The sequence below is a fragment of the Planococcus citri genome, chromosome 5 (genome assembly GCF_950023065.1).
Source record: "Planococcus citri chromosome 5, ihPlaCitr1.1, whole genome shotgun sequence".
NCBI classification, from domain to species: Eukaryota; Metazoa; Arthropoda; class Insecta; order Hemiptera; family Pseudococcidae; genus Planococcus; species Planococcus citri.
This window is the reverse complement of record NC_088681.1, coordinates 50,123,794-50,136,200: the sequence shown is the minus strand read 5'-3', so window position 1 is coordinate 50,136,200 and position 12,407 is coordinate 50,123,794. Positions and strand designations below refer to the sequence as shown.

The following is a 12,407-nucleotide window of genomic DNA, read 5'->3' as shown; positions in this document are numbered from 1 at the left end:
CCTTTGAAAATCCTAGAGCCATTTCATCAGTTTTTGATGATTTCCTCAATTGAATTTCAACTTTTTTCAGCGTTTTTATAATATTACATATTTTTAAAATGCTCTAACATTGCCTCGAGCTAAAAATCTAGCTAAATTTCATTAGTTTTTTTTTGTAATTTTTAATGATTTTAAAGCTTTACTAATATATGCACTTTTAAACATTTTAACGATGTTTTGTGCAGTTTTCAGCATTTATTAAAAAATTTTTTTTGTTAAATTTCATCAGTTTCTTGTAAAAATAATGATTTTAGGCTTTTTGCATATTTTTGTGCAGACCAAAAATTTTCTCAAAACGACTATTTGGATAGAAAATCTAAACCATTGAAAATTTCAATACGAACTGCTTTTTCAATCAAGAATAACTTAATAAAAATGCCCTTGCTCAGTTTTTAAAAAAACAAAAAAAAAAACAAAAAAACTGAAGTAATCAAAAAAAAAGTGACAAAAAGTCAAAAGTGAACAAAACATTTTGATACAAAAAGAAATGACCAAAAAACCAAAACATTTTAGATTTGAAATAATTTTGTTTTTTTTTAAACTTTTTATTTTTGGAAAAAAGCAAGTCTCAGATAATTTCAGCAAAAGGAATGGTTCTTTTTGTACATTTCTGGCAAAGAGCGAGACTCTTAGACAATTTTCAGAAAAAAGTGAAACTTTTTGGAATTTTTCGCAAACAAACGACAATCTTTAGCATTTTGCTAAAACTCGAAAATTTTGATCATTTTTGAAAAAGGAAAATTTTTGACAGATTTTGAAAAAAAGCAAGACTTTTGGGCAATTTTAGCAAAAAACAGACGTTTTCGGAATTACTGGCAAAAAACCGAAAATACATATTTGTAAGAAAAACTACACTTTGAAAATTTTAGCAAAATGCAGGGGTTTTTCGGTAATTACGTCAAAAAAATTATAAAAGTTTTATTGATTGCAATTTTTGACAAAAATCGAGACTTTTGGATAATTTTTGATGAAAAGTGAGACTTTTGGACAATATTTGAAAAGAGTGGACATTTTTTAGATTAAAATTTCTACGTTTCTCCTCCCTATCTCCCCCCTACCCCTTTCAAAAAATTCTAAAACAGATTAAAATTCTGAAAAAAGTAGACAACGGAAAAAATGAAAGCAAAATGAGGAAAAAATTTCAAAATTGGATCGAAAAAATGGCAGATAACATTTTTTTAGATCAAAATTTCTATATTCCTCCTCCCTCTCCCTCCCCTCCCACTTCTAAAAACTAAAAAAAAATCTGAAAAGAGTAGACAATTAATGGAAAAAATGAAAGCAAAATGAGGAGAAAATTCAAAATTGGATCGAAAAAATGGCAGATAACATTTCTTTAGATTAAAATTTCTACGTTTCTCCTTCCTCTCCCTCCCCCTCCCCCTTCAAAAAATTATAAAAAAGATCAAAATTCTGAAAAAAGTAGACAATGGAAAAAATGAAAGCAAAATGAGGAAGAAATTTCAAAATTGGATCGAAAAAATGGCAGATAACATTTTTTTAGATTAAAATTTCTACGTTTCTCCTCCCTTTCCCTCCCCTCTTCAAAAATTTAGAAAACTATCAAAATTCTGAAAAAAGTAGACAATGGAAAAATAGAAAGCAAAATGAGGAGAAAATTTCAAAATTGGATCGAAAAAACGGCAGATAACATTTCTTTAGATTAAAATTTCTACGGTTCTCCTCCTTCTCCCTCCCCCTCCCCCTTAAAAAAATTAGAAAAAATACCTATCAAAATTCTGAAAAAAGTAGGCGATGGAAAAAATGAAAGCAAAATGAGGAGAAAATTTCAAAATTCGATCGAAAAAATGGCATTTGAGACCTACGAGAATATTTGAAAAAAATAAACATTTTTAGCAATTTTGTTAAAAAGTGAGAAATTTTGTAAGTCTTTGGCAATCTGTTTAAAAAAATACTACACTCCGACAATTTTAGCGAAATGCAGGATTTTTCGGAAATTACATCAAAAAAATTATGAATGATATTTCATTTTTTGGAATTTTTGTACAAAAAGCAAAATTTTTACAATTTTAGCATAAAATGGGTCTTTTGGCCATTTTTTTTTACAAAAATTGAGACTTTCGGACAAATAGGTAAGTATTGGGAAAAAAATGATACTTATGAGTGAGAATTTTTGTAAGTTTTTGGCAAAAAGCAAGACTTTGACAATTTCATGAAAAAGCACAACTTTGTTGCAATTGGGCAAAAAAGTGATAAGTTTTTCACAATTTTTGTCGAAAAAGCAAAATGTCCAGCAACTTTTTGTATTGGTAAGAAAACCGAGACTTTCGAGTCAGTAATTTTTTTTTTTTTTGGGGGGGGGGTCAATTTTTAAACAATAATAATAAAAAGAGAATTTCCAGCTGTTTTAAGCAAAAAGCAAAACTTTGACATTTTTAGCAAAAACCACGACTTTTTGGCAATTATTGGCCCATTGGCCCAAAAATGATGCTTTTTTGCAATTTTGGTCAGAAAAACAGGTATTTTTCTAACTTTTTCGGCAATTTCTGACAAAAAAAGCCACACCTCAACACGTTACGATATAAACTATGAAAACGCGACAATATTCACCTTTCTTCGGTAGAAAAAAATCGACGTATAAAAATTGTTCAAACACTAGTTTCCTATATTTGATGTTTTTTTTTTCATTTTTCAAAATTTCGTACAAATTTCGTAAATTTTATGCATTTTTGACGGGTTTTTGTACTTTATTCGTAAATTCATAGTTTTTTTAGCCGACGACACCCTGCTTATTAATACACATCTATTTTTTTTTGTCTTCAAGATGTATAAAAAAATTAAACTTTCGAACATCAAAAAAAAAAGTCATTATTATATGTAGTAACCAAAAAGTTGAATAAGTAAACTATCAGAGGATTATAAGCATTCAAAATGTACGTAGTTTGGGTCAAAATTTAAAAATTTGAAAATGCTTGGTTGTATTTTCAAATTTTTTAAATTTCATTATTTTTAAAAAGGCATGAAGAAGTTTTGCTGACACTATTTTTTTAAATGACGAGAAAAAAACACAATAAAAATCTGACCCTTTGTAAATGGAGGATTTTTTCAGGAACGATCTGTGACAATTCAACGTCAAACGTGCATAAAATCGCCCAATAAAAATACCTAGATACTATGTGTTTTTAAGTGGCTTGTGAAACAAATCTACCCTTGGCAAAATCCAATATTAAATCGTTTCACAACACAATCATAAACACGCAATTACTCTGTTTAATACCTTTTCATATAAAAGTACACACTACGAGTACATACAAACACAATACTTGTATTTCAACCCAAATCCTCCATCAATTTCAACTCCATCAGCAACTCTCTGATTCTGTCATTCCCCAAACGCAAAGGTATATCACCATTTCACCACATATCATACCACAGTATCGCACCTTTTCTTTAGAATGGGTAAATACAAATACACATATGAATGTACCAGTAATACCAGGATACAGCATCCGTAGCACGTTCTGCTTACACACATTTCAAGTACTCGTACTTGTCGCATCACCCTACATCATACTCGAGAATGACGTTACACAATTCACATTCATTCTGAGTTATACACAAACCTACATAAATATACACTCGAACTCGAATACCTATACATATAAACGAATCACAGCACGAAATTGAAATCCTCGTACAGGACATCGATTCAGTCAACAATTTCGAGTACTGAAGTATTCGTACTCGTACAATAGAATCCCTCATGCCTGGTCTCATGCGGCCTACCAAAGTCATATACGAGTAAGTTGAGCACTTCAACTTGTCTCTAAAGTACCTACATTACATCGCAATTTCAATTCCGTTTCTAGCCTGACGCCGAATCAATTCGTTTGAAATAATTATTCGCTAGGATTTTCCTCCGTACCATAGTTGAACCTACTTAATTCTGAGTTAATAAGGAAATATCGTATTAACGCGATGTGGAGTATTTTCTACGTACGAATACTCTCGCCCAAATCGCGAATGACATTTTTAGGTCAAAAAATACAAACACAAGGCATAGGTAGGTACGACAACGATGAACGAGTAAATACAAATGCGAGGAAAAAAATTACTCGATTCGTATTGGACGTTTGTACAATGAAATTAATCCGCCAACGTCCAGGTAGGTCTAGGAGTACTTTTTCAGTTTGTGTTATTTTTTCATTATATCAAACCGTAGCCTGGAGGTACACGTAAATTAAATCAATTTTGTGTAGGTCTATAGGTACTTACCCTGTGATTTTTCACATTGGCTACATTGTCCTTAGGTACAAAGCGAGGTGTATTCGAAGAACCTGCGAATAGAATTAAAAAAAACAAAATCAATTAAATTCTATCTTTAACACACTCGAACTCGTATATGCCTATTTTATCGATAATTACCAATCGTAATTAGACTAATGAATTAACGATATCCTATATAATATTACTATGTACCTACGATGAGTGGTCAAACGGAGCGATCAAGTTATAAATTTGAATCGCGAACGTGTTCTAAATTAATTAGCCATTTTCGATAATTGTTTCTCATGGATTGACGTACTAGAGAATATAAACATTAAACACTCGATCCAATTCGTCGTATAAATAACCTTTTTCTGCTGCTCTCTTTCGCTCTGTTTACGCTCCTTGCTCTTTGTGTATTTCTGCCCATCAAAATACCCAGCTAATAAATTAATTCGAACTTGAAATTCAATCTAATCAATTAAAATGGGATTTAATTTGCATTTCAGTCTTACTGCCAGTTCGTTTGAAAATATTCGCGTGCATTTTGCCCTTCGATGTCACCTGCAAAGTGTCAAGCACTTTTGGTAAATTCATTCAAATAAGTCAGAACATATCAAATGATAGCTGACTTTTCACCGAACCCAAGAGATTCACTTTAGCTTGTATTTTGTCTATTTTTAATACAACATATGTAGGCACGATTTGTATATACTCCAACAGGCTTAATAGTTTTCCAAGTACTGCTACCATAAGAAGGAGTAGGCAGGTACACTGTATACAGCGTCCATCATTATATAACCACGTGCTGGATACTTGATTTATTAATTTCTCAATCGTTCATCTCACTTCTTTCTCTTCGCTCTTTCTCACTCCTATTTTTTTCCTCTTCGAAGATACTTCATTTAAATTACGAAATAAACCTTCGCACGTGAGTATAAATATCTGGAACAAATGTACCCACGAACTTTTCGAGCATTAGTTCTTTTTTTTCATCCAATGACCATAAATGAAAAGGAATTAAATATGCAAATTATACGCCCAAGAGAAAAATTATCTCTAGGTTCAACAATTCTGAAATAATTTAGGTGTTTTTTTCTTCATCTTGCATATTTTCGGGTACTTGACGCCTTGTTCTCGGATCAGTTTTGAGAAAAAACAATAATTATACAATGTATCGTGCCTTTTTTTTTTTGCTTCTACTTTCAACTTTCTTATTTTCATATTGATTTGAATGAGATCATGATTTTTGGAAAGAGCATAGTCTGTAACTTCTGTAACCAAATTTTCAGCTGCCATGATTAATTTTTGGATTTTTGGCGAATTTTTGAAAATTCAACATTAACCATTTTTGGTGATTTATGCTTTTTTGAAAAAAAAAAAATTAAATAACACGACATATTTTATTCAGTAAAAATGATGAAAAACTAATATCAACTCCACTAAACCGAACTTCGCCATTTTAGGGAGTCTCCAGTAACATAATTTTAGATTTTCCGGAATTTTTGAATTTCTCCTGAAAGTCTGGAAATTAATTTGGGTGGCTAAATTCAAATTTTCCTACGAATAGAAAATCTTTGATTTTTATTCTCATTTAAAATTATAAAAACTCGTAAAAAAATAATTAACTCGACGTTCCCACCTTATAAAAAGTGCTCAAAATATAGATAAAACTCTTCAAACACGTGTATAGAATATGATAAGTAGACCTTACACTAAATTTAAACCATGACACAATTTCCAATTTAAGAAAAGAGAACTATGATCCAGCCAAATGATCAAATAATACTTAAGCTTTGCTCACACTAATAAATTCGATAGCAAGAAGAATTCTATACTGTATAACCTTTCCAACTGATATTAGGAAACTCATCTATTAAAAACGTGAAAAGGTTCAAGTTGAAAACAACAAACCCACATTTAGGCTTGTATTTGAACGTCCCATTAAGTGATAAGGTCACTTACTTCTAGCATAATTAGCACCTGAGTTGTTCCGATTATCAAAATCACCTATAAATAAGATGAAAAAAATGGAATATGTGAGATTATTTTTCACTATCGAAGTCGTACCAGTGTCCGAATAGTTTAATGTAGTTCTACACTTTTCGAGTATTGTGATTGATCGAAGAAGTTTTCATCGTAAAATTGGATACCCAATCTTGGTGGACGAATATTTCGGTGAGTACCAAAATGATTATCAATTATTATTAGACTGTTTTAGGACGTTTTTTTAATTCGGCAAGGGAAGTTTATATTTTGTAAGATTAAACCTTGGGAATATTTTCGAGAAGTGGGAGGTCTGAATAGTGAATATTAATCAACCGAAAACCTGACGTTTTTAGACTATACTTGAATGATTTTTTTTCAAGTTTTCCAAGCTAAAAATTTTTTTTTTTCAATTTTTTTAACCTACTTATAAAAATATTTAAAAAACTTGAAACATACTGAATGAATTTTTTCAATTAAAAAAGGTTCACCTGTTTTAATTTTTTTCCATTCAAAAGCCATAATTTTCAACAAAAAAATTCGTCAATTTCCGAAAAATGTTTCGTCTGAAATAATATTTTTTCCAACTTGACGAAATGAAGCTAAGGAAAAAATGCTGGAATTTCTGAACGACTTGATCGATCAATCAATCAATCAGTTCACCCAATCTAATTTTTGAAAATTTATTCAATTTGTTGCAGATCTCAGCTGAGCAGAGCCTAAGAAACTACTCGAACGTTCAATTTCATTTCCACTCGAAGCTCAAAGATGAACTTCAAACTGTTGTTATTTGTAATCGGATCCTTGTTATTTTTGGCGTTTACTCCGGCAGCTGAAGGAGGAACTTTACGGAAAGACGTAAGTCAATGTAAAAAGCAGTGCTCCGTTAAATGCGATAACAATGGAAAGGGTACATATAACTGCGAGTTCACCGCAGATGGTTATTTTAAATGTGTTTGCTACAAGAAGCGTGAAATGAATTGAGTTTATAGCACATTATGTCAATTTTGGATGTGAAATACATGTAGGTACTTATTGAGATTTTTTTTTACATTCTACACGTTAAATAAATTGATAATCAAATAGCTAACTTGATTTTTCGATTCTTCTTAGATTTTATGATAATTTATGGGTATGTTGTAACAAAAAGGTACTCGACTGTGATATTCGAAAATGTCGTTGGACGAGATGAGAACGAATCTACGAATTCTCTAAATTTTTTCAAAGTACATATTAATCAAATCTCAAAGACATTTTTTCTTTGAAATTGTTTCTTGAAAATCTAGAAGTTTTTTTTTTAGAAACGGTGCCTCCTTCCTTTTTGTCAAAATTCAGTGACAAAAGTATCTATTTTAAACTAAAAAACTAAAAATTTGCAACCAAAAATCCAAAATTGTGAAAAAAATTGAAAATGAAATTTTATGGCAGTTTATAGAATAAAACAGTTTTGAAATTTTTCATTTTATTTTTTTCATTATTATTCTTGGTATCTGTTTGAAATTCCAGGCTGGTATTTTTTCCACAATCTCGAAATTTTACAACATTTCGTAAAATGATCCATCTTTGAGGTTACACGATATCTTGAAAAATTCTTAATTTTGTTTCATTACTCTATGATTTTTTTTTATTTTGAAAATCTCAGCATTTATTCAAATTCCCTAAAGTCATCAAACTTGGAAGAAAAATAATTGAACCCCCTGTTTTTGATTAACTCTAAAAATATCGAGTACTAATTTTTCAATACTCCTCGATAAAAAAAAACTCTAATAAGTAATAAAAAACAATTTCATTATTAAACCGTAAAAAATCGAACCGTTGACAAATCAACTTCTCTCGTTCGAATAACCGTACATCATCTCGACACCAAAACGACTTCTCGACAAAAAAAATCCACATAAAAAACTAGTCCACTAATTAAACTCGTCGTACATAAGGTTAATGAGATCATCGCCATTCGCGCAATCACATCGTATTCAGCTTCAGCCTATATAAATAAAGAATACACCTCCACAATCCACTCTACACACTATACGATTATAATGGGCTTGAATTCGTATCGCTGCCGCACGATCTCTTATTTACACCATGTAGGCTATTCACTAAAAAAAATACTCGTTCGGTGACCAAAACCAACAAACAGAAAAAAAACCGTAAACACAAACCCTCTAATCTAGCAAACACTATTAAATCCATTTTATTTCGTGTCAACACCAAATAACTTAATTTTCAATCGTCATCTATAGTGTACCTATAGTTGTATACGAGTAGGTAGTCCGCTGAAATGTGCGTGAAAATGGGCACTGATGCCGAAAAATGAAGCGAAACCCCTCTTAAATAAACCCTTGTGGCAAATTACCAAGCGTTCAACACCTTTTTCTAGTAGTACGATGACGACGATGTGAAAATAATTCACTTTCTCAGCACGTTATCGCCCCCTATCGTTAACCTAGATCGACGTCAATTTTCTACAAATCGTAAATAGCACACAGTACCTAACTACCTATACACCTGAATGAAAACTTTTATGAAACCAAAGGTGAACAATTTCTTCTGCGCTACTGCACATAGAGTAAGTAGAAGTAAAAGCTTCGATGAAAAATTATACACAAACGCAGGATGCAGAGTAAGTATCTCGATTTTTTCCCTTTTTTTTGAGAAGAAAGAATATGGAATATTTTATTCATACATGATACGTATAGCTGATGCTTCTTCCTTCCTTATTTGCAGTATTATACGACCGAAAGTTGAAAACTTTATGAAACGAGTTCAATTTTAATAAGTGTATCTTATCGTTGGTACGAGTTAAAAGAAGAACGAAGAAAAAAGAAATAAAATAAATTATCAACGAACGAGCTCTCTCTCTCTCTTTCTTTCTGTGCGTATTCGACAATAGTAATAATAATGTACGTTATTAAACTCATTCATTCCCATTTTCTCTGAGCTGATAAAACCTACAACTCTTTCCAAACACCCTCTCTCGTATACAAACGTAGTTAATACAATTACTCGTAGAAGGTACCAACGAGTTCGTTGGCATTTACTAATAACGTAAGTTGAAAAATTAGGTCTTTTTTTTACTATGTAGCGAGCACGATACGATAAAGGCCTCTTTCTATAGTTATGAAAATAAACAAAAAAGGTAAAAAAATGACGAACTTACCGCAGCTAAAATTTGATGATTTGAGATCAGAATGACTATAAAGTACGTGAGGATCAGTCAGCTTCGTTTGGTTGAGCACTGGAATATTTTCTATGTAATGCATTTCTTGGCCATCGTAAATTGCACCTCTGTTCACAAGCAGAAAATAAAATAGAATCGAATTAGACATAAAAGAATCGAAATGAACATACGTATAGTTTATTGGAAATAATAGTTTAAATACTGCGACAACATGAATCATGATGTTCGGGATCATTCGAGAACGACTGAATCTAGTGAATGAAATCCGCGATTGAATCGTCAGTTTGAGCGAATCGTTCATGAACGAACAAATCACCAATTGGAAGAATTTTCTGAGAATGAATGAATACATCACCACTGACCACTTTACCAGCTAGATGAAAGAAATCATTTTTGAAAGACGGAATCATTAGTTTAGTTCGAACAAATCGTTCTTTAACGAATCGTTCGCGAACGGTCACATTGGAAACCCAATCAATTTTTAATAAACGAGTAAATTCTCAGCATCAACGAATCATCAACTTGAACAAATCGTTCACAAGAATGATTAAATCACCGCAGGTTGGAATGAATCGTTCGAGAACGAAATCAACGATTGAATCATCAGTTTGAGCAAATCGTTCATGAACTAACAAATCACCAATTTGAACGACATTTATGAAAACAGACGAATAAGTCATCAACTTGATCAAATCGTTCTTGAATCATCGAATCACCACTTCGAACGAATCATTCGCGAACGATTGAATTGAAAACGCCCATGAATTTTTCAGCAATGACTAAATCCTTAATTTTATTCAACATTAACACATCATTTTCGAGTCAATGAATCATCAACATGAACAAATCGTTCACAAGAATGATTAGATCATTGGTTGGAATGAATCGTTCGAGAACGAAATCAACGATTGAATCATCAGTTTGAGCAAATCGTTCATGAACTAACAAATCGTCAATTTGAACGACATTTATGAAAATAGACAAATAAGTCATCAGCTTGATCAAATCGTTCACGAATCATCGAATCACCGTTTCGAACGAATCATTCGCGAACGATTGAATTGAAAACGCTCATGAATTTTTCAACAATGACCAAATCCTTAATTTTATTCAACATTAACACATCATTTTCGACTTTCGAGTCAATGAATCATCAACTTGAACAAATCGTTCACTAGAATGATTAAATCACTGGTTGGAATAAATCGTTCGAGAACGAAATCAACGATTGAATCATCAATTTGAGCAAATCGTTCATGAACTAGCAAATCATCAATTTGAACATTTTTGAAAACAGATGAATAGATCACCAACTTGATCAAATCGTTCTCGAATCATCGAATCACCACTTCGAACGAATCATTCGCGAACGATTGAATTGAAAACGCATATGAATTTTTCAACAACGACCAATTCCTTAATTTTAACACATTATTTCCGAGTCAACGAATCATTAATTATTTGAACAAATCGTTCAAGAATGATTAAATCATTGGAAGAAATCGTTCGAAAACAAAATGAACAAATTAATCGTCAACTTGAGCAAATCGTTCCATACACGAACGAATAACCATTTCGATTGGATCATTTGAGAGGGAAGGAATATATCAGAAATTTGATCAAACTATTTTTTAATGATTGATTCGCCGATAAGGTAAGATCTTTCTCGAAAAAAAACGATCATAAACGACTAAATCAAAAATTCCAATAAAACTTAAGTTTCATGAATAATTTAACCAATCAGAATTCAGAGAGATCGATTTTAAAAATCGTTTTAAAATGCTCGATTCATAGGTAAACTTGAGTAAACGATTCATGAACGACTGAATCATCAGTTCGAACGAAACGTCCACAAATCAACGAACTACTAAATTGAACATATCGTTCACCAGCACCAGGAACCCAATTATTATTAGTTTGAGATGCAAAAATCTTCGAGGGCGAATAATTCACTTGTTTGAATGATTTGAAAAAAAATGAACGATCAACTCTCCAACTCGAGCAGATCGTTCATAAATAAACGAATGGATCAAAATTTGATCAACTTGATCTTGAATTCTGAACCAACAATTTGAACGCATCGTTCTTTAACGAATCTAGGATCAACTCACATTTGAGAAATCAAATCGTTCCAAAATTATAGCAAGTCCGTGGTTCAAACAAATCATTTGCGAACGAATAAATTGATTTGATAGATCAAAAACTAGGTATCGATTCCTATCAATTACAAAGATTGATTGAAAACCATTGACATCAATGTGAATCATTGTCAAACGAATCATTAATACATACATACAATTATGTAATAATAAAAAATCAAGTTACAAATCGCAGAGAAAAAATTCCGCGAAAAATTCATCTCATTCTCATTCATGTCATTTTGTAAAAATTGAATCATCAAATAAAACATCTCCGGTGGTGAAGCATCAACGTCACAAATTTCAATTCCAAAAAAAGAGGAAAAAATCCACGCCAATCAAAGCGTCAAAATCTTGTCACACACAAACGCTCGAAAGCGTTGGTACATAAATTAAAAAAAAAAAAATGAAAATAAAAATAAAGGGTTGAACAATTAACATAGCCGTCTGTCATTAACACGGTGAGCTTAAATGTAAATTCGTGTCGGTTATTCCGTTTTGAATATTAATTCAACGTACCTGATGCCATTACACGTGGATATGGCTACCCATGAATTCTGTACTCCTCTGATATTTCCGTTGTAATGACATAATTCAATTTCCTGCGCAAACGTACACACAAAAACTTTTTAGTACTTTAGTTGAACTATTAAAGTCTTTTTTTTTATCATTTTTTTACGCCTAAATAATATGTACTATTACTACCACACCGTAAGGAATAAGCTAACCACTCGTAGATGAGCTTTTTTTCTGGTTCATCGTCGAAGTCGTAGGTATTACCGTGCAGCTCGCGTACTCAAAATGGGACGTGCTTTTCGCCCCAACTCTCTCTTCAC

General features: G+C 31.8%; 1 protein-coding gene and 1 long non-coding RNA gene across 2 annotated transcripts in view; one reads left to right on the top strand and one right to left on the bottom strand.

The window, feature by feature from the left end:
• The window catches only part of Meltrin (meltrin), an 87,527-nt gene that overhangs the window by 21,942 nt on the left and 53,178 nt on the right, over positions 1-12,407 (bottom strand). The window contains exons 5-7 of the mRNA XM_065369135.1: positions 12,091-12,173; positions 9,413-9,540; positions 4,276-4,337 (exon numbers count right to left, since the gene is read on the bottom strand). Coding sequence (XP_065225207.1) covers positions 4,276-4,337; positions 9,413-9,540; positions 12,091-12,173 — 273 coding nt within the window. The remainder of the gene's footprint in view (positions 1-4,275; positions 4,338-9,412; positions 9,541-12,090; positions 12,174-12,407) is intronic.
• LOC135849019 (uncharacterized) lies at positions 6,136-7,342 on the top strand. Its single transcript, XR_010559478.1, has 2 exons — positions 6,136-6,444; positions 6,954-7,342. It is a non-coding gene; the product is annotated as an uncharacterized LOC135849019 (long non-coding RNA).